The sequence below is a fragment of the Colius striatus genome, chromosome 2 (assembly GCF_028858725.1).
Source record: "Colius striatus isolate bColStr4 chromosome 2, bColStr4.1.hap1, whole genome shotgun sequence".
Lineage (NCBI taxonomy): Eukaryota > Metazoa > Chordata > Aves > Coliiformes > Coliidae > Colius > Colius striatus.
Window position 1 is genome coordinate 28,493,920 of NC_084760.1, and position 24,184 is coordinate 28,518,103.

Sequence of the window (24,184 nt, forward strand, 5' to 3'; positions counted from 1 at the left end):
TTTTTAGAATTAATTCTTCAAGTCTGGTTTTTCCCCGATACAATTCTCTCCTTAAATCCATTAAGTCTAGCATCTGTCTTCTCTGCTTCACAAGCTCTTCTCTAAGATTGCTCCCTAGTTTAGTCTAGTAATCTTCTCACCTCTTTCTTTTTTCCTCTTCTATCTGCCATGGTCAAAATCATTTACACCTTCCATCTTACAGCTATCATAATAGCAATCCACGGAAGGAGCTATTTCTAGCTACTTCTTTAGTAGGTCTCCTCTATTACTCTTTGCTGCTATAGTAGTTTTCTATCCTTCATTCCCCCAGTCCCCCATCCTGCCCCCAGTTTCTGCTTCTTATACTGCCACAGCTTATACTGTACTGAGTTTAAACTCCTACAACTAGCCTAACTAGTCATTATCAAATATTCACATCTTTCTAGACATATTACAATGTAATTGCAGATGAGGCTTATTCTTTCACATACTTTTCAAGTACACTGCAAATAGCTCTTTGGGACAACCTAGCACTTATAAATTTGTTCAAAGATTATCTAACCTGAGCTTTACTATAAGTAATTAGAATTGTGGCATTTGCTTTTGTTAACTAAGTAACCCTTTCACTGAGGATCTTCTTAGTATCTGGACTATCCCTCTCTCATAAAAGTGAAAGAATATTCATTTATTGCAACATAGAGATGCTTATTCTAAGGAGACAGAGCATGAAGCAGATTTAACAGTATTTAACATTTTCTACTTAGAAATACAGACTTTAAGATTAAGGTTTGTATGCTGTGTTAAAAATAGGATGATTACAAAAACATCACAAACAAAAGCAACTTCGAAAAAACCCTCACTTTTCTCCTTTGACCTTTCCTCTCTTGTACACTTAAAATGGCTTTCATAAATGAAAATGTACACATATATAGTAAGTTAGATTTCTATCTATCCTTTTACAAGGCAAAGAAGACTACCTTCCAACCTGGTAACAGGCATATAGAAAGTGACTTTTAATTATTGTATTTTCCACTTTTGTTTCTTAATTTAGGGAAATCTGTTTGGTAAAAATACACAAGGCTGGCAAATATGGGGATTTATTGCTATGTCCCTGAGCTGGCAGGAACCATAGAACTAAATTTAAAGTCATCCCCCTTTAAGGCAACAGAAGTTATTACAAGACATCAGTCTTCTCGGTCTTCTCGGTTTAGTGATAAATTACTATGTGCTAAGGGGATAAAGTGTATCTTAAAAAAGCTTGCACAGGCTTTAGTAGTCATGGCAACAGATGTGCACAACATCATTCCTTTGCTTATCAAAATCACAACCGAGCAGGAGGAAAACAGCCTATTAGGTATATTCAAAGCTTTAATTGATTTGGTTATGATTTTGATGGATTCAATAGTTTCATGTGCTACAATCTTTAATATAGTATATAGTATGTTATTGGTTAATATCAGTGAAGAGTGAACTTCAGCTGTGAATTCTCTTCAGAGATTAAAGTTACTGAACATTGTTCATAGCATAGTCAGGTTGAATTATGCAACAGCTTCATAGAGGTAATGCCTATGTATTGAACAAATAATCTTGAGACTAATATATCATTCCATAAAACTCAATAGACAAGTTAGAATTGAAACTGATGAGGAAAAAAACCCAGAGAAAACCCTTTACTAAATTGTAAATGTATGAGCCATTCAAGCCCAACCATTCCTTTTTTAAGTGATAGCTTTGCCACATTTCTAATCTTTTTTTAAAAAAATAAATTATGTGAGGAGCAGTATAAAAAAAAACCAAAACAAAACAGCAACAACCAAAAAAAACCTGTCTCCAAAGGAGATGATGTTTTTTAGAGAACAAGAGTGCAATTTCTCACTACCTCATGCTTCGTGTATCCCATCCTCGAACAGTGGTATCATTGGCTGTTGCAATCTGCGTACAATTGTGATGTGGACTCCATCTTCCAGAAGTAAATTTCAATTGTCCTTTCCCTTCCAAGGCTGTAGAACTAGAGAGCTAAAATAAAAAAAACAAAGCTGGCAATGTTTCCAAATGCAATGCTAAAATGAAATTAGTTCCACTGAAGAAAAAAATTCCACAATAGCTTATTGTTCCAAACGTAACAGAACACCAAAATCATAGGATTAAAGGAGAAAAAAAAAAGCTAAAGCTGATTTTGCCATTCACAAAGTAATTTTTACAAACGCTCATGCAGTGTAATGTATTCAGATATATTAGAAGTACTGTAGTACTTTAAAAACTAAAATAAACACTTTAAAATCATTTGTTGAAACAGTAGATAGACAATATAGACAAATTCCACAAACTTGGAGCTGCCTCAGACAAATAAATACATGCATTTAGTTTCATTAATAGTCTTACAAGATTGTTTTCCCATGTCAAAATACTAATTTTTGCCTGAAGGAATAGAATTACAGGGTCAAAGACTCTCCAATAACAGTATAGCAGCTTTTAAAAACAACAACAAAAAAATCATATTCAGGTGTCCATGACATCACATACGTTCCTATTAAAATAACAGCAGAGTACTAGACCACAAATCTACAATCTGTGAGAATTAAAGGTTTCAGTTCCAAAACCAGGCTTGCATGTCACTGAGCAGATCACTCTGTATCTCCACAGTTCACGAAAGTTAATGAGAGGTACCAAGTAACCAACTTCCTCTTGCCCGGCAAGTTATCTTACAATTCCATGGGAACATAGGGGAAAAAAATGAAGCTGCAGACACTGCGAGTTACTTGTACTTCTAATCACAGAATCATAAAATGGATGGGTTGGAAGGGACCTTTAGAGATCATATAGTCCAATCCTCCTGTAGAAGCAGGTCTACCTAGACTGAAACTGATTGTTTAATATTTAAAGGTAGGAGATGAAAATCAAAATACTTGCATTTTAATCAGATACAAAATTTATACAAATTCAGAGTGGCTAGGCAGACAGCAGACCTATTTGGTCATCTTTCACACAATGTTCACAATTCAGAATGTTTCATGGAAAGGTATTTCACAAAAGCAGATTACTGTGCCGGATCTTATTGGATCACTTTTCTCCTTTACCTAAATCCTAATACATCATAAATATTCCATTAAAGACACTTCTCAGCAGAAATATTACACTTTGATGGATGAAAAAGACTAAAGCATACATACCACTTACATTAACAGACACCAACATCGGCAATACAAATCTGCTTAAATCTATTTGTATATGGTACCAGTGTCCATTTCTGTATTTTGCTCATTTATAAACTGTTCTACCAAAATATAATATTTATTCAGCACTCAGATTAACAATCTAGAAATTACAACTCTTCTATTACTGAGTTCTATGCTCCCTAAGTGATGTTACCTTCCAAATTTTTTTCAGAGATCAGTAAAATTCTCCATACGCAACATCATACATGCAAGATGATACATTGGTCATGTGTTAATAGATGACAGAACACTGTAGTCAAACTAGCTCCTCTAGCAACATTTCTCCTCAGGTATAAATACAGTCTGAACACCCTTCCACAACTTGCAGGCTATTAATATAAAGAAAAATACTGCACAAGACATTGTAAACAGGATAGTACAGAAAACTGCACTGTTTATTGACACATACTAGGTTCCATGTACAGGAGAACAAGCAGAGCATAATAGTTTAAGTTTTAAAATGAACCTATGTTCCTTTAGCAAGCCATCTTGGCCATATAAAGCTTAGTCTGGGGGAAAGGAAGGAAGAAAATGTTAACACTGACAGTATGATAGTCTCAACAGAAAAAGTATCTCTTATCAGATATTTCCAATATCTGTCCTTGAAAGGGAAAGCATCACATATCCAAAACATGACTCAGGGCAGAAGGTCTTTGTAAGCAGTAGGTAAAATATCACTGGAATGCTGGAGAATGTTTTGTTGGTTAATTTTTAAAGTCTCACTTCAACTTTTATCATGTAAACTATTATGAACACATAATTTTTTTTTTTCTTTTCAGCCAAAAGTTTAGGGATGAGGCCACCACATGCATCCTGAACAAATATATATTAAAAAAATCACATACATACTAGATTGGCCTTGCCTTCCCAAGCAGTTAAGTACTTGCATGAATTCAATTACATCTTTCCTGGTATGGATGTCCAACTATGTATAACATCAATTTCCAAATCAGCTCATAGTAGATTGTTAATAACATGAAATCCCAGAAGTTACTGAATTGCTTTTTGCTAGATGTTCTTTTGTATGTCTGCTATGAGGCTGAAAAGAAGTGCAGCGATTTAAAAGGATAGCCTCCTTCCTGGAACTGCAAGAAGTTAGCATAAAAGAATGCTGATAAATCAAAATCCCAAATGCAAGTTCAAAAAAACCCCAAAACCTTGGCTTTAGTTTTAATTCATATCTAAAGACAGGTAAAGCAGCTTTCTTTTTTATCTTGAACTCTTCCCTCTGCTCAAGTGAAGAAAAGTTGACTATAGAAGGAAAGAAAAACATGACAATGGCAAGTTTTAGACATAAAACTCACATGAGGATTTGAATTTGTGCTGCCCAGAAGATGAAGACATGCAGCTCGAAGGCCTCACTGGATACTAAAGGAAAAATTCATTAAATTTTCTAAATATCAAATGTGACTTACAGTAAGAAAAAAAAAAAAGGAAGTAAGATCTAATGTTGAATTTTAGGCAATGATACTAGCTGTTCTTGCCTTGTGCAAGGAACACACTGACTTTAGAAAGAAGTCTAGACAAAATGAAATCTTTAAGAGTGTAAAATGGTTATCAGAACATGGGTGGCTTTCAAACTGTTCATAAGTTCAGTGCCTAAAGCTGGTGATGTAAGAACACTAATAAAAGGACCGTATGATACTACACTACAATTGCATGAGAACAATAATGTGAAATAAAAAAGGTCTGAAAAACACAAAGCACTGTAATATAATCGTCATAAAACTATATAAGCTATCCTCAATGACAGACGGGTTTTTACAAAATTAACCAAAGCAAAGTATCTGAATTCAAAAGCGACTTAGTTTTAAAGGATTGACTTCTGTGTATTCAAAAGAAAACATCAATTATTCCAGCTTAGTTTTACCAAAACATCAGTAAGAACTTTTTCTGCTTCAAATTTTGATCTCATAAGGATCAATTTGGAGAGGCAGTATCCTTTAAAAAAACAAACAAACACAAAAAAACCCACCACACACACAAAAAAACATGAACTAAAATCCCACAACAAGTCACTAAGAAAGAAAAAAAAAGAAACACAAAACCATCAACAAAATCCAAAAACCTTCAGAGGGTACAGAGATTATCTAGAACTACCACAAGCAGCATGGAACCTACTGTTCCAAAAGAAGAGCTATGGGCCATCAAATGAAGACTGTAGGAGCCAGGTACAACAGTAAACAGAAGAAAGTGCTTCTCCACCCAAGGAACTCCTTGACAGAAGACATTTGAATGCATAAAACTTACTCATGCCTAAGAAAAGAATAGGAAACTATATAGAAGAAAGACCTATTGAGGGTTACACTAAGTAGACAAAGCCAACCAGGCTTAGAGAAATCCTTGGGCTGAAAAGAGTAGAAGACTGTTCAAGTGTTAAGGGGAAGGCATATTAGTACCAATCAAAGCACCAATACATTTGCTCCACTGAATTTTTCCTTGAATCTGCTATGGTCACTGTTCTAAGCAGAATACTGGGGCTAGATGGACTTGGGTATGGACCAATGTAGCTATTCTTAAAACTAAGCAGCATGAAACAGATGAATAGCAGAATTTATCAACTTCTCTTTTGAGAATGACTGAAGGGGCTGCACTTGTCTCACAACACATGAACAACAATGCTCAATGACCAGTTCTATAAACTTCTGGATGAAATGGTAACTGGAACATGTAGTTCTGTTTCCACACCTTCTTCATCTAATAATTTTTATATGGACAACTTGGGTTTAGGGCTTTTTTGTTAATGTATGAACAACTAAAAATTAATAATAATGTCATGCACTTAGAATGTAATTTGTTTCACCTCAAACAGACTACAAAACAAAACATTACAGAACATGTCCCAAGAACAAAATACTCAGAAAACAGACAATGTTCTAATGCTCTGATTTACTTAATTTAGAATTACATACAATATTTTTCTGGATAATAAATAAATGATCAAATTGAAGTACATGGTACATTTCTTAGTATGTATAGTTACCAGTGACACTCAACCAAACTTCTTAGAGAAAATAAAGGCTAATATAATATGTTAAAAACATAAAGCTTTCTTTGCACTTAAAATCAATCCCCTTGGTATAGCGTGTAATACTAGCACTGAGTTTAGTAACTTCGTTTCAGAATTTTTGCATTTGAAAAATGGGTTTATCAGTCATTATACAGGGAGAGCAAAAGATAGAAATTTCTATGTAAAGGCTAAACAACTGCAGCAATCTGCTAAATAGTTATCAATACATTAATATCCTGCATTTTCTTTACAGAAATTATTTTCCTTTATTGACTAAAATGGCTGTTACAATTTGAAGTACTAAAATGTTGGTCTTTTCAAATACTGAGAAATTATTTGAACAATAAAATCAAATCTCTTTTTGATAAAAGAGAAAATATGACTTTTGACTTCTGAAGGTCTTCTTTTAATTTTAATAAATGTTTAAATAAGAACAGTAACTGTGTTTCAGGGGACTGGAATATCTTTCATACAAGGAAAGGCTGAAGGAACTGGGGCTGTTTAGCCTAGAGAAGAGAAGATTGAGGGGAGATCTTATTAACATTTACAAATATCTAAATGGGAGGTGTCAAAATGTTGGGGCATCCCTTTTTTCTATAGTAGCTAGCAACAGGACAAGGGGTAATGAGATGAAGCTGGAATACAAAAAGTTCCACTTAAGTAGAAGAAAAAACTATTTCTCTGTGAGGGTGATGGAGCACTGGAACAGGCTGCCCAGAGGGGTTGTGGAGTCTCCTTCCTTCGAGGTCTTCAAGACCTGCCTGGACATATTCCTATGCGACCTGATCTAGGTGAACCTGCTTCTGCAGGAGGGTTGGACTAGATGATCTCTCTAAAGGTCCCTTCCAACCCCTACCATTCTATGATTTAAACAGAATAGATTGAAAAAAAAATAATCAAACCACAAAAAAAGTAAACACTAAGCTACTCTCCTATCTTCTGATGGATGTGCAAGTGCATTCTAGGTAAGACTGCTAGACCATCATTCCATTTATGAAATACTCATAGGCTTATGCATCATGTGCTTATTTGATCTTGACTGCCTCCTCAGGGGAGACAGGATAGTGACATTTTAATTAGAACCATAGAATTGTAGGGGTCAAAAGAGACCTTTAGAGACCATCTAGTCCAATACTCCTGCCAAAGCAGGTCCACCTAGATCATGTAACACAGGAACATATAAATTTTTATAATTTCTAAATAGTAACAACTGGAAGAAGTTCACTCATGGTAGTGATTACTAAACTCATTGAGATAAATTATAGACATTATTTTTCTACTTTTTAAGCATACCATCATCAACTGGAAATGGGCCACAATTCTGTTCAGGCTAGAGGTTGTGTGCAGTTCTCAAGACAGCCTCAAGGAGATATCCTTCTAATAATCACAATAATAAAGCCATTGAAAGACTATTTTAAGATCCACATTAGGGACGGATGAGTGCTGTTTTGGCTTCTTATTGACAGAAACAGAAATATTTATGAGGACTTCAAAATTATTGATTTCAATTCCTCCTGTTGCAAGCAACCACACCATGTGGTCCTTTCATAATTGTTCTTGTCTTTTGAACTGTCTTATAATCGTTTGTCTACTCAAACAATCTCATCACACTAGCAGATCAGTCACTCAGATTAGCTATGTAACATAATCTACACATATTTTTAAGTACTGAGTTTCTATATCACAGCAAGAAAATATTTTTATTTCTGAAACACAACTTTTCTTCTTTATACTATGTAAATTCAACTAAACTTTGAGTTCATCATCTAAAATATGCTGCTACTTCTGTATACTGGTGATGCTTTCCAAGTTTCTGTCATCAACAATTTTCGTCATTTCACTTCTACTTTTATGCTATTGTTAATGAGATCATTAAACAAAATTTATCCCAAGACTCATTCTTTAAGAACTGATCTTCTGTCCTCTTTCTGATACAGTAGCTTCACTTTCATTTTTTCTTCCAACAGTTTTTCACCCTCCTTTAATTAATCTATGTTATTCTAGATGCAGTAATTATGGGGCATGCTAGAAGTTCTCCACTCAAGTCCACTATGTATTTCCTGCCATCTTGCCAGGAAGAGCATTTATCTTGCCAAGAAAGTATCTCATGCTTAATCCCAACATAATTTTATATTTGGACATTTTACTTCTTTCCAGATAGACAGTGAAATCTTTCTCACAAGATCTTTCATCTTGCCAGGAATGTCTCTGACATATTTTCTGTTTTTCTCAAGATCACCTACATATTAAATGCTACTAAAGAACACAGAGAGACTAAAAGGAATCCAATTAATCACCTGGATAAAAATCATCAAAATCACATCTCTACTCCTCCCCTTTGTGGAAACATAAGGCAAACAGAAAAATATCTACCATCTCCATTTTATTCTCTTGCAATTATGTGTCATTCCAAATATACTGCATTTATCCATGGAAGAGTTCTAGTGATTTGGTGACATCTGACCTAAAGTCTGTATACAGAAATATGAACTGTAATCTTTCCAGTAGAATCTACTCAGACCTTGTGGATTGGTTTTGCTTCTCTTGGGTTCAACTAATGATTATAAATGGCAAAGAACTGCTAATTTAATTGCAAAAGGTAATGATGCAGTGAGCGTAAGATTAGTTTCACCCCAGAAGGTAATGTCCTCAAAACAATAATAAAAGTAGCAATCAGAGGACAGAAGCAGCTTGCCTTAATGCAAATACCTGTACATAGTCCTATATTAAATACTGTCATGACAAAACAAAGTAGCAAAAACATTGAGAGGGAAGAAAACCTCAAATTCCCAGACCCATAGGTTATAGTTAGTGTTTCCTATGACAGAATGACCAGATAACTGAAAGAATGTACACACCAGTAATTTTATTACAAAGAAACTCTAAAAATATGAAGAACTCTGCAATTCTTGAGACTAATTCTAACTGAACAATATGACTTGCAACTCCCAGGTAGATAGAGGAGATGCACCCAATAAAAGACTGAAACATTGATCAGTGTAGGCAAGCAGAAATTTTGGTCTATATTGAAATTTTAAAGACAAACTCCTTTTTAGTTTTTCACCAGTACTACACCTGAGTTTGAGATGAATAAATAAAGTCCATGAAGAGCAAGATTGGGTTTAATTCTTGCCATTAAAATTGCCTGTAATGTATAGCTCTCAAAAAAAGGAAGTAATTGATACATTTTCTTAAAACAGGGAGACTGGTGCTGCACAAGTATAATGAATGCCTCTTTACTTCTATTACCCCATATAGATACAGATCCTATTTTTTGTTAACGATGATGTCATCACTTAAACATCATACCGTTTCTGACAAAAAGGGAAATAATTCAAACACACTGATGTTTTTATTATCTTAATCCTACACTATTGACTTACTCAGTTAAAATAATATAACCATGCACTTGTGTGTATGTGTTTTTCACATATAAGCTCAGAGTAACAGGAATATTTATAAAGACATTTTTCCCCCTCAATAGTCCCCATAGAACATAAAAGCTTAGTACCTACTTACTGCTTTGTCATTATCTACTAGAACTAAACAGCATGATAGGCAATAAGACATCAGGTGTCTCAGAAATGCTAAAAACCGATAACCTTTCATCCTACTGAAAATTTCTTATAATTTAAATAATCTCCCTGCACATGAAGCAAACGTAGACCTCCTGGAAAGCATTTTCTACATAAAGTTGACACTTTTTATAATCAGCTATAACCTACAAAAAAACTTAACAGTCCATGGGCTCTCTTCAGAAAACCTTTCTTTTATCTTTTTTGCTATCAGTTGTTCTATATCTGTTTTCAAGGCCAAAAAAAGCCCTTTTTATTAATATCCCAAGAAACTGTGGTTTTACACACTGATCAAAAAGCAATAAAATAAAAATCACATGCTCTTTAGGGTTATGATTTATTTTGCATTCAACAATCCCTTATACATACAATATACACAGAAAGAAATCATTATTTCACCAAGAGCTTACTGGCCTACAAAAAAAAACCTCCTTGTACATGTTGATAACCAAATGGAAAATGTATTTATTGCTTACTCTTACCAGCATTATCTGTCTCCTAAGTAATCCATTCTCACAGATTTGTTTCTCACGTTTTAAATACTGTAGCAGCAAAGGACAGCAAAAAAGCATTATTTTGTTTTTGCTTTGTTTTTTCTTGTTCTTTTTCATACAGAAAGCCATCTCAGTAGTGAAATATTTCTTGCTTTTGCTCTCTAGCTTTCAGCCCTACATCATTTCTTGTCTAGTTAACCTCTTAGGAAGGCAGTAATCTTCAAAAACTTCAGAAACACATAGCAATTGTTTTGAGGCCTGAAAAAGGACTTCAGGTTGTCGTCATTTTAATTACTAAAAAGTCCATAGGAGACTTTCTAGTCATGCTTTCCTCAGTGAGAGTCCAGCTGAACAAGATGAACTCAGAACTACAGACATGTTTGATACAAATTTGTTGCACACAGAAATCCAATGGGAATCAAACACCAGTCATCTTAGAAGAGATTCACCTGGCTTAAGATTTAAATGCCTGGAGTAATTTTTCAGAAAAATTAAGTTTCCATGGACTTTCACTATCAAACTTCACTTTCAAAGCAGTAATCAACTCAGTGATGAAGCAAATGTAGGCTGAAGGTAACTCAAAATTCCTGGAGCAGAAAACCGATAACAATAAACAGTTATGGACTGTAAACTGTAAAATTTTAAATCACAAGCTATTCTAATTTACAGTGCACTTACATGAGATACTAGATTATTTTAGACAAATATAAAGAATCGGTCTAATTCTGTATCAGGTCTCCAAAGAGCCTATCGGTAAAATCTAAATGAAACCAAATCCAAATGATCAACTCTTACAAATTATGGTTTTTAACAAACATTTCAAAATGCTCCTATCTGAAGATATCAGTCAAGGGTTGATGTTATCCACTTTCATGGTATTCGCTTCATTAGCTGAAGCATGTTTTTTCTGATGCAGAATTTAACTTTTGGTTTTTCTTCTTTCCGTTTATTAAATAGTGTATAACATTTGTCACAGGTTAAATTCCCTTCTTTGTCACTTCGCCTTCCGGAGCCCTTATTTTGTCATTGATATTTCATGCAGTGTAGGCATTGTAAAAGTAACAGAAGATATTAAAAGTGAAGAATACTAATTGAAATATTAAAGGAATCAGCAAACTGAATATTGATTTGAGGACAGAAATATTGATTTCCAAAATCATGCTGAAATGATGCAGTTTGGTGAAGATCTAGTTCTTTCCAAAATTGTGCAGATCACAGTTCTAGCAGTGGAATAAAAAGAAAATGGAAAACTGAAATCATAGTTACATTTGCAAGTATTTGTGTAACAGAATCATAGAATGGTAGGGCTTGGAAGGGACCTTTAGAGATCATCTAGTCCAACCCCCCTGCAGAAGCAGGTCAACCTAGATCAAGTCGCATAGGAACATGTCCAGGTGGGTCTTGAAGACTTCCAAGGAAGGAGACTCCACAAGCCCTCTGGGCAGCCTGTGCCACTGTTCCGTAACTCTCACGGTGAAATAGTTTTTTATTATGTTTAAGTGGAACTTTTTGTGTTCCAGCTTCATCCCATTACCCCTTGTCCTGTTACTATCTACTATAGAAAAGACGGATGTCCCAGTCTCCTGACACCCACCCAGAATGTGGAGGTTAGTTTTGAGAAATGAATAATCAGTTACAGGAAGATGCAACATGCACGATTTTAGTAAACAAATTCCAAGCAAAATAAAATAAGAAACCCTCCCCCCTACAATTTGGCATATGTTACAGGATTCCCACACATATTTTGGGATATTGGTATAACACACTAGACAGCATCCAAAAGTAAATCATATTGCAGAGAGATTAGGAGGAAATTTGAGACATTTATGAAGAAGTGGTTTGGATGGTGAAAAAAGTAATTAACATTCAAAGTACTTCAGCAAGAGAGGATAGAGATGCCCAATGAGAGAAAGGAGAAGAAAAACAAACAAATAAAAGATATGCAGTCTAGCAGTCCCAGCACTTCAGAGAGACATGAAGAGCTATGGCATGGAAGCAGCATCACCCTTAAAACACAGTTTTTGAACAGCTTTAAGGAAGCATTTAAAAAAAGTCTGTGTAATACAGGCATTAGAAAAGAAATGCTGACTAATGTAGAGGTAATGTGAATCCTCTTTACTGAATACAATGCCACAGACAAGCTCCTGGAGGCTAGCCTTCAGAAACTTGCAACATCATTTTGATAAAAACAAACACTATGAAGAACTCTTGTAAAGTTTCCACATGTAGTGAAGGAACAGAAAGCGCTTAATTATGAACATCAAGAGTTAAATTATATTATGTTACATTGATACCATGCACTGATACTAGCAAAACAGTAATAATTCAAGACTTCATCTATTTACACATCAGATGGTACAAGACGGAAGAGTTTATGGATGTCTTGACTCTTGAAGCAACTGTCAACTGAAAATCCAAAAAAATTCTTAACAAGTCAAACAGAGGAACTAATTCAAAAAGCAACAACAGATGAACTGAAGAATAATGTCCTTGACATAATTAGCTTCCATGTTTAAGGACAGACACTACTCTAAATTACTCTATACAGAAACATTGAAAGTTTTCTGTATACAATCTCTAGCATTATACATACAAGCAAAAACATTCATTTATTTAAGAGGTAGCATAACCTGAGAGATCTATGACAATGTCATCTTTTGATTTCTATTTCTGAATAAGAAGCTTTTATCAGAGTGAAATAACCTGAACAGATAGCATAATACTAAATTAAATTAATACAGAGAACTCAAAGCAGTACATAGTAAATAATTAGTATTATGCTTATACATACAACAAGGGCTATAAATTAACTTGAAGGTTGCATACACAACGTGAGTTCATATACTATTATCTCAATTTAATAACCTTTGGCTTTACTGATCACCAACTTTTCCTGTGTACACATTTATCAAATCACCATTGTTTTAGTCACTGTAAAAGTGAAAGTATGGGGAAAGTATGGGGAACTCTAAAAGAAGCAAACTATTTAACTACTAGCAAAAGATATAAAATAGTACTCTTAAACACTCATATTCAAGACAACTAACTAAGTATTTGTTTCTCTAATCCACATTACAGGCAACAAGATATTTCTGAAGGAATATTAGAAGATTAGCAAATTCTAGGCCAGAGAATGTTGTTGTTTGTGCTATAATCCACTATATCATGATTTTTTTAAAAAAAATTCTTACCACAGCTTTGGTCGAACTTTCCTGCAAATCCCACAATAATATGTTATTATCAGCCAGTGAAATAATCTTTTTACCATCTCCCATTGGTTCCCACATAACACTGTAAAAGAAAAATGAAAAAAACAGACTAACATTAAAAACAAATCAGAATTTGCACTAGAAAGCCATTTTAACTCTGTGGATCTGATCTATTCCAAAATGTATTACACCATATTCCTTATGGTTTCCTTCAGCTGAAATCTGTTCCGTATTGTAAGTGTAAAATCTGTGATTAACTAGCAATCTAGCAATTTCTACAGATACTAAATGAACATTACTCCAACATCAGTTACATAAAAGCTATATGATACCAAGCTTAGGCTTGTACATATCCTTTTGCTTTTCTTTTGAGTGCCCTTTGGCTTCCCATCCATATCTATCAGAAAATCAGAATGCCATCCAGCTTTCCTGGCTAACAGCCTAATTGTAAAAAGTATCTCAAAATCCTTACTCCATTTCTCATCTATTCTGCATATTGAAACACAAAGCAATTGTGCAAAACAAATAGTGATTATGTCACTGTAACAGTCATTCTGCATACATTCACAGAAAAAAAAAAAACAAACCAGATATTTTCATGTACACTCCCTTCCATGCGCTTTAGTTTGAAAGCTCAAAGTTCTTCATTTGTAATGTTGTAGATCCTTTTTGAAGATGTACCAAAAAATCACAAGTCTCAGAACTGTGATACAAACCTCTTCCAGTTCGGCAGCTGTCATTACAACTCCATCAACATACACTTTTTATTTGTGGTTCACTAGGTTTGTGCTATTTGTGAAGGAATGCAAGAAATCAGTCCTCATCTCTACATCTGCCTATGAAGCAACATTTTCAAGCTAGTCAGTATGGGAAGCACAGACAATTATATGCACTATAACAGTAATAAATTTTCTGGAGAGAACAGTAAGGTTAAAAGCATAATATTTGTCCATTTGATGAGAACAGTCTTCTGTACCAGGAGGGCTAGGAAACCTCCCAATCATAGTGACACAATATAGCTGAAGGCAGAGATAACAACTTTATCATCAATACTTACATGGAGAAGCCTCTTTCCATTTCTAGAGAAGTTATACAAAGGTGTTTGATATGCTGTTCTTATTCTCAGTACATAGATAAAGTACCATCTCATCAGGTTTGACAGAAGTCCATCACTGGACATAACTTTCCTAAGTAGCTTTTACACTAATCAATTCAGTATCTGGATTGAAGAGGGGAAAGAATGTTGCATGAGATGTAGCCTTGGGCAAGATAGCTCAACATTAAGCAGCCACTAACTACCCTCCTTACTCGGTGCTGCACACTATGCATGCTTCTATTTTATCTCTAATTTTGCATTACTCCCACCTTCCCAAAACAGTGGGTTAGATCTGGCTGGCTACAGATCTAAGCCATGGAGCTCCACCTAAACTCATGGTAAAAAACACAAAGAAAAGAAAACAGGAAGTTGCAGATAACAGAAGGAAGTGACACAGTGTAATTTTTTAAAACTTACATAAGTGAGATAAAAAAAAAAAAAGAGAGAATCATCAAGTAGATGAAAAAGCTGCAACTATAACTGAAAGGGTGTGTTGGCTGATGATTCAATCCACTTACATTTTTCCTGGGGCAACAGAACAGAACAAAGAAAGGACTAGCTTCTGCATCTACCTTCTGCTGAAACCATGACCTGCATCCTTATCGTCAATCCATGGAAATTAACTACTTAGAAAAGTTCATTTGTAATGAGCTCTCTTGTATTAGGACAAAATTACTTCATTCAGGACATTAAGCTACCATCATGTTTTTAAATGTCTTTTAACAAGGACATGAAACTAGAAGGATTCTATGATTTGCCTTAAATTAAGCTGGTTTGTCTGTAGTAGTGTCAAGATAATTTTCAAAAGTGTTTCCCACTTAGACAACAAAAGAAGTTGTATGGTACCACTTGGAAAAATCTGAAAATGAGTGTTGGTAATGAAAGTGAAGAAGCAGCTTCAATTACACATTCAACCACCACTTGACCTGTTGTAGCCAACTGGCATTGGCATAAATATTTCAGAATTTCATATAGATCTGCCGCACAAATATATCAAGTAGATGCTTCAAAGAGATGAAAATATTTTACAAATCCACATAAAAGGATAAACCAAAAAAATACAAGGCACTATAACCTGCATTTTACAGCTAACCTTCCACAACCCAGTTTTCCTAAGTGAAATTTAAAAGAAGTCACAACCACCACACAACTGAATAAGTAACTGAATCTCCAAGATTATTCTGAATTACATTTACTTATTTGAAGTCCATAATTTTTCTTACATATTGCTGAAAGCGTAACTCACATTTGGTGTTCATATATGTAGATAGAATTTTCATTACAGGCAATGAAATCTGATTTCACCAATTAACTCTTCAAGCATTCTGACAGCCAGAGATCAACATTTCTTAAAGCCTGTTGATGTATTTGCACTTCTCCTGCACCGATCACTAAACTTTCAGTTGTAAAAGCTAGATTGGAAGCACTTTCTTTGATGTTTTCAAGAGTAGGAAGAAATTTCACATCTTTGAGTGTCACTGTGTTTCCAGGTAAAGAATTTTTATAGCCGAATAGAGTGTACTAATTAGAGCCAATTATAACCCAGCTAACACATCTTGGAATTAAATGTCTCATCACATTCAGTCTGTCCTCATGAGATGCCCATTTCATTTGTATTTAATTTATCTTTCATAAAAGTTCATTGTTTTATGGGTGTGACTGTAGTGATCATTCAGATTTTATAATCTAAGCAAAGGTTACACAAATCACCATTTGTAACATGTTCAGCTGTATTTCCTAGTCATGACTGAAGGTTAAATGTGAAATATTGTTGAGAAGGGGAAAAAATACCAGTGAGGGAAAAAATCCACCTTTTGAAACAAGACACAAATTTTAGAAAAACTGGAGTTTTCATTTAGAACAATTTTCAGACACAGAAGAAGTAGTGATAATCTTTGAAAAAGAAAACAAATAAAACCAGGCTATACTATTTTCCTGAGTGTGACAACAGTTGCTGATGCTTACAGTTTTGGGAAACAGACAAGATAATTGTCAAATTCACAGCTGCCACTCAGAAACTGAGCATCAACTTCAGAGCTGCTCTTCAGATAATCTTTAAGCAGCAGACAAGCAATTATACTTGTTGCCTTTTACCCTATTTTGTTATCATCTGACTCCCCATACTTCAAATTAGCTTCTAGCTAGTACGTTTTAATAAAAAAATTAAATCCTACAGAGAACATTTTCCTAGTAAAGAAAAAAGAATTTAAAATATTCACTTAAACGCACACATGAAAGAACTCTATTATCTGTGTTTTATGCTAAAAAGATAGTTAACACCATCATTTATCAACATATTGAGCTTTTACAAATGAACAACTCAAAGTTCTCTGTTATAAACTAAAGAAGAATAAAGCAACCTGCAAATGCTTTCATAGATGTGAACTGCAGTCAGCCGCGATGTGTTGGACAAAGCAAGCATTACCTAATACTCAACCACAATTATAGAAGTGACAACCATTTATTTCCTTAAGTGGAAAAATTTTCCTAGACTGAAAATTCGCATGCACTGCAAAATAGAAAACACCCTCAAACATTTGGTAACTCAGTAGAACATCCTGCAGCTTTAGTATAGCTCAAAAAAAAAAAAAAACCAAACGTGTTATGGACTCAAGTATCCTGAGTTCTTTGCATTGCAAGGATTCAAATTTAAAAGCTAATCAGGACATTATTCTAAGAGTAAGGCGAAATAGATTGAGTACAATCTGGAACCCACAATTCTTACCTCTTACCCAGTGCTCTATGGAGTGCCACATTTCTGAATTCAGTTCTGGCTATTTTGTAGTGTATTGAAGTCCCATATTGCTCAAGGATCTTTTACAGTAATAATTTAATTATCCTACTGTTACTGATGGCTGAAATACCTGAAGACTCGATGGCTATTTTGAAACACTTTGGAAGATATTTTTCTTTCTACAAATGTTTTAGAAAAAGTTAATGTGAGATGCATGTGCTGAGACAGCAGAATGTATTATAGCTGGAGGGTTTTTCTGGTGACATATCTACAATAACAAAAGATCTAGAATACATGCAGTTAAATTACTGTAGGAATGCAGTGTTTTGGCAGCATAGTTTATAGTACCAGTTAAACTCTATATCCTATGCCAGAAAAAAACATTTTACTAAGCATAACGCCAGCTATCTGCTTGAAGAATTTGCAGATACTAGCACACCGACAAATCTGCTTAACCATTTTAGGAACAACTTACTAAGGAGCTAAAATCTATATTTAATATGAAAAAAAAAAAAAAAAAAAATCAATCGACAACATTCTTTACACAAGAAACATGGTCAAATAAGAACTGTTTGAGAAAGTATGTACTGTTTGAAGATCTACATAAGTATTAAAAGTTGTTTTCATCTTCTTTAACACCAACAGGAAAAAAGCTTCAGAGTAAGGAGTAACACATTTCAAATAACCAGACACTGATGACAGATCCCTGTCACCCAGAGTCAACTGCTATATACAATGAACAGCCTGTGCAGAAGAGAACCCCTCCAGTATGCATATGTGTTTCTTTAATAAAACTTGGAGGGGGGCAGGAAACCTGTGTGCAAAGGTAGGATTTATTTCCAAAGCAGATGGATAGAAGTCACATAACCTCATTCTACAACATATTGTACATGGAGCAGTTGCTGCCATGGACACCATTTCCATTCTGTTTCTTCCATAGGACTTAGAAAACCCAAAGTGAACACTATGGAAAAGATATGTCATGAAAGAAATATATAACCAACTTGTCTGTCAAAGATCAGCAAGGTGGTCAAAACTAGTACTATGACTGTTTGGCAGGAAAGCACACAGGGAGCTGTCAGGTACAATATCTGCCCAGTCTCTGAAGTCTACACAATATGAATAGTTTTTCCCATGTATTAATGTAATGATTATGGGCTGAAACAGCTGGAGTGGGCAAAAGCAATCTTTGCAGACTCATTTTAGAGAAAACACATACCTACTTGAGGGTGGGGACCACATACACATAAATGGAATATTTTCACATAGGATTTTTCAAAAGATAGTGACATAAATATAGCATATCCTTGTTATTGCTGTTTATAACAAACAGGGTATCTGCATGGTTGGACAGAGGGGAAAAAAATGCCAACAAACCAGAATATTCTTCCAAGTGCATTTCCTCAATGATTTGAAACATGTTCCTACAAAGAAAAAATGATGACTGCCTAAGATCTGCATTGATAGTTGAGGAAAGTCACCACTCCTGTTCTAAAGAAGAGTAAAACCAAGAATGATAAAGGTTTAGGTGGACTCGGCACAGATGTACTCGCTAACATCCCAAATCCAGTGACTGTGGATACTGGGGGAAATTTGAGGTAAACAGACTGCAAGTAGCTGGGACTGTAGCTAATGTGGTCTCACTAAACAACCTCTCTATCACCACTGCTTGAGACTGAACATTGGACAGACTGTCTGAGGCTGCTGGGTACCCCTTAAGTTCTTACATACATTTTACCAAATAGATGCACTTAATTACAAATGTACAAGGATTACTTCTTTTCATCTATTAGACATCCAAAAGACATTTCAAAGCCTCAATTTAACTATTGTGTACGCAACTGTTGGCAACATTACTTCATCTATAAGCATTCTAGAACATTGTTCTAGGAAAGAACTCAACTCTGAGGAATAAATATTCAAAATGATCTATGCTTACTGGGGTTTTGGAGAGCAAACTGGAGTCTGAGACCGATAAAACAGGAACACCTATTCAAAGCTAGTTCCTTGTAAACATTTTAAATCCTTCTGCATAACTCCTTTTCCACAGTTCTACATTTTCTTTTAACATTTCCTGCTAACTTTAAGTTATTCAATAAATGTTGGAAACAAAACCAGCTAGTATCTGTTTAACCTGCAAAATCAGTTAAGGCAGATTGCAATTGTAATTTTTTAGTGCTAAGAAAGGCTTAAGTGGCATTATAAATAGGGAAAACCATCCTTAGAAGAGTAGCTCAGTTTTCTTTCAGTAGGGAAAACAAATAACTAATTTGTCAGTAAAACTAGGGAATATGACAGCACAGCGAGAACTAAGGCAAAAAACTACTTTCAAGTTGGGAAGGAAAAGTGAAATAGTACTCTCCCAACTCATTATTTTTTACTTGTTGGGTAATACAATTTCAGTACTATTTTCTGTATCATGATTTATGAATCTAAGGTAAACACAAACAATTGCAAAGACTTCAACAAAACTCATTTTCATTTTAAGAATATGAAATCTATCGAAATTATCAGAAGTGGCCATAAGTTAACTGAATATACAGAGCAAATTCACATACATGAAATACAGCATATTTTCCCCTTAGTTTTTACTTCATTGTCATATTTTACTTTCGTCAAGTTTCCCTCAACTTTACAGGACTAGAGTAAAAAAAAAAATCCTGATCAAAAAATAGCACAATAAACCTGGCACATAACACAATGTTTTAGTATTTCACTATTATAATTATTCCCTGGTATCTGTTATTACATTTACTAGCCTAAAGTTTTAAACTTGTACAATAGTAACCACATAAAATTAACTAAAACATTAAAGGTGGTGAAAAAGAAACATGAGTGTTATAAATTCCTCTACTCATCTCATATACATTTTACAGGATGATAAAAGCGGAAAATGAGACTGTGAGGAAGAGATAACAAATGAATGAACACTTGAGTTACATATAATATATGGATTTATTTACAATAAAGGATGTAAAACATAAGATACAGTTACAACTTTTAACATCTTAGAAAGGATAAAAATACATAAGGGGGAAAGTATCAGTACTGAAAAGCAGCTTAGGTTACATTCCCAGTGAAAAAACTTGTCATTTATTAAGTTCTTCCACAAACCTTCTCTATACTTCATCATTGTATTATCAGAAGTGGTTGATGGAGAATGTAAATACATGCAGTGAACAAGGTACGGAAGAGCTATTCTTCAATGCAGATTACTTATGCTTTTTTTGAGGGAGGGGGTTGTATCTTTTTTTTTTTTTGTCTGTTTTTATTATTATTTTTGGACATTATTTCAAAGTTAAATATCAAAAAAGGCTATACTTTAAGGTACATAAAAAACTTCCATTCCAGTTAACAGGACTGTTACAGGAAATTTGTACTTTTGCAGAAAGTTGACCTTAATGTGATTGCTCCATGCTGCACCATCACACAGTCAAAGAAGAAATCAGTACTTCTCAGTAAACTACTCAAGAGCCTTAGCTGAAATACGAAATTGTAGAAGTCTGTTAAAATAGCTGTGACTTTCTCCTTTGTGAAGTCAAAACTCTAGTTTAATATTTTAGTGATAAACATCCCAGTGTTCTTAAAACATCTGTAATTTTTTTAAAAATTATTTGTCTTGATGTGGTAATATTTACAAATCCATATTTACAATTGATAGAGTGGGATACACTAAAAAATTCAACTTCAAGAAGCTTAATGATTGAATCTATCAGTATTCTTAAAATATTAATTCCAACTTTTTTTAGCAGTTTTTAGCAGTATATAGAAAACTACTGTTTTCTATATAAAATGTGAATTCTTCTTTCCTCACCTTTCAGGTCTCCTACAACTGAGATCCCACTTTCCTTGTCCATGTGATTTCCATTAATTTTTCTTTTACAGATGTACCTATGTCGTCCATCTAACACTTTCCCCTTATGTATTAGTTTTTGTTTTATTCTAGATTTACTCCACAGATCATCATCCAACTTAGTTCATTTGTTCTCCCTCGAGACACATAATCTTGCTACTGAGAGCATCCACCTTACTTCATACCTTTAAAATTTGGAAAGCATATGTAGGATATTAAGTAGATACAGGCAAGCCTGTTACCAGCAGATGCCAGAGAAGAAACTCTAGCTTTGTACTTTTACTTCTGACAAAAAGTCCCTCTATGAGTCCAAATCCAACATCTCACAGACTACACTTCCTCTCATGGCCTGCTGTATCGTCCTCCTCTGAGTATTATTTTACAAAGTCTATCATCAAGAAGGTCTGTAGGAAAAGTGAGGAAGACATGGAACAGTAGGTTACTTTGAAAACATTAAGTCTTCTGGATTTTAACAGATACGGTTACATTCAAAGAAGTAATCAAGATCTTATTAATTGCTGTACTGTTCCCTTGACTTCTTCTATCCAGACTGTACCTTGGACTGCTTCTTGCAAGATACCCAATGGCAGGTTCTCTCAATTATATTACTCTATGCAGTGTTTTAAGATAAATATATATAACTGTAGATAATCTAACTATATAAGGAACTGTGTACTACATACATTTATCCACAAAATGAGTTTACAGAATGGGCTTTTTTTAAAAAAAAAAAAAAAACAAAAAAACCCACACAAATCTCCATGTATCACTGGGGTTCTTCATGCTGGAAGCAATTCACTCACAAATTTTGCACTTGAAGTCTTCACTTTTTGATTCACATGAGGAATAGTAGGTTCTGGATGAAAAAAGGTCTTAGCATTGAACCAAATAGAGCAATTAATAGATCTACTTGTTTGCCTAATTTTAGCATCTGCTTAATTTTCTGAACTCTCTCTACACCATACAAGAGCTTGAGCAAAAATTCCGATATGTTCCAAATTCAAAGGTTAAAGGCAGTAAAAACTCTCAGTAACTAATGGCAAACAGTTATGCTTAATTTTTTAAACACAGTTAGCTCACGCAATCCAGATAAAACAGAATTGTAGGAAGTGCTCTTCTGGTCTTGGTTAACAGAAGAGAACTGGTATTAAGTATATTCCTGATATTTTTTAATAAGAAACTTCAGAGAAATTTTAGCATTCCACAAAGGAGATGAGGTAAAGGTAAGGAAATACAGGATAAGTTCTTCTTAACATCTGCAAACAAGTCAGCAAAACCAGTATCTGACACACTAGACCTAGAAAAAAATCCCATCTTGTGTTCCCTAGTACATTATACTAGAAACTGAAAGATCTTTGAGGTAATTTTAAGGTAATGACCTTAAAGTAGTAAAAGAATAAAGCAAAGCATGGAAAACATTACAAAAGTACAAGCAAATAAACCCAAGATAGGCAGTAGATGTCAGAGTACATAACCAGTTGATTCTCAAGATAGCTTCACTTTTTTTCTTTTCATTACACTCAAATCAGATCTACAAATATTACAGACAAAAAATGCCTTCCCATGAGCTACTATCTGGAATCACAGTTCACACTAGGTGCCACAAAGGCTGAAATCAACATTTCACCCTGTATCTCTGAACTCTAGAGTTAACTACAGCATTCCTTCCTGCTCAGATAAAAGCCCAGTTTCTAATTTAACTTCTTTTTTTAAGCATGCATTTGTATGAAACATTTTCAAAACTAATTTCAAGAAATTATATCTTTATCAAATCTAAAATGTATAACTGCAAATGCTGTCATGACTTACAAATTTTTCCACCCTTAACAAGGGTAGCTGTTTTGGTACATTGCATTACTGCACTCTGTGGATTAAAGAGTCTCCTTAGACTGCATATGGCCACAACAGACCCCTGGGTTTAGTGTTCAGCCTGTAAGTAAGAGGAACAGGAGTACGCTCCAATGGCAAAGCAAACGACAGAGTCAGAATAAGCAGTGCCCTTCTTACTGTGAGTGTATGATGCCAGACCACCATTGATCCCAGAAGTCTGTTGTGTACACCATAATGCTGGTCTTGCATTGAAGTTTGAAAAGCATTTACATTTTGCATAAAGGAAAATTGCTTTTCTGATTTACGGTTGGTTCTAATAACAATAGTATCTTAAGTATTTAAAACATTTTCACGTTTTTCTAAACATCTGAAATGTGTAATAGAAAAGAATATTTGCTGTTCATAGTCAACATGCCAATCAGTGGGATGTGGCCTGTAAAGTGACACCTTTGGCACAAAATGTTTATTTTACTCATTTATGTGAGCTGTTTCCATGATGACTGAGGGAGGAATAGGAAAGTCTGCTGCAGAACAAGATCCTCTGACTCACCTGTGCTTGCCTGAGATAACAGGGGTACAAAGCCCAAGTATTCCATTAATACCTTTTCAGGGCAGTTTTAAGTCTTTATGTATATACCCACATAGATAGATAATAGGTATCAGATGGTAGCAGATATTTGTGAGCATTAGTACTGAACAGACACCAGGAGACAGTAAATTGATTTTTGGCATTCACATAAATCCACATCCTGATATAAAGCAGTGATATGCTCCCTGTTCCTCTTCTGGTGATCAGGCTACCATACAGAGTTTTGCCATCCCATCATCAGATAGAAACATTATAGAAAATTAAGATTTGTACTTTTTGTTTCTTAAGTGGTAAAAAGTGAAGATTAAAACAAAAAAGAATATTCCCCATTATACTGGAAACTAATTACCAAAAGATTTCAACAATAAAAAGGGAATTGTTTAATACAATCAAAGAATAATAATGAGAAGTATTCATATGAAAATGAGTAGCAAAGACTTAAGATACCACCATAAAAAAAAAAAAAAAAAATAACATTCAGGAAGCCAAGATTTTGGAAAAAGTAGCCCAGACATTTCACTTTGGAATACATCAAGTCCAATCTTATCTGAGAATTACCTAATAAATATTATCTTCCATTACATTTTTTTTCCAAGTGGA

At 34.4% G+C, this 24,184-nt stretch overlaps 1 protein-coding gene across 1 annotated transcript in view; it reads right to left on the reverse strand.

Moving 5' to 3' along the window:
• Positions 1 to 24,184, reverse strand: part of EIPR1 (EARP complex and GARP complex interacting protein 1) — an 89,177-nt gene that overhangs the window by 16,245 nt on the left and 48,748 nt on the right. Inside the window, exons 5-6 of the mRNA XM_061989768.1 lie at positions 13,465 to 13,564; positions 1,859 to 1,995 (exon numbers count right to left, since the gene is read on the reverse strand). Coding sequence (XP_061845752.1) covers positions 1,859 to 1,995; positions 13,465 to 13,564 — 237 coding nt within the window. The remainder of the gene's footprint in view (positions 1 to 1,858; positions 1,996 to 13,464; positions 13,565 to 24,184) is intronic.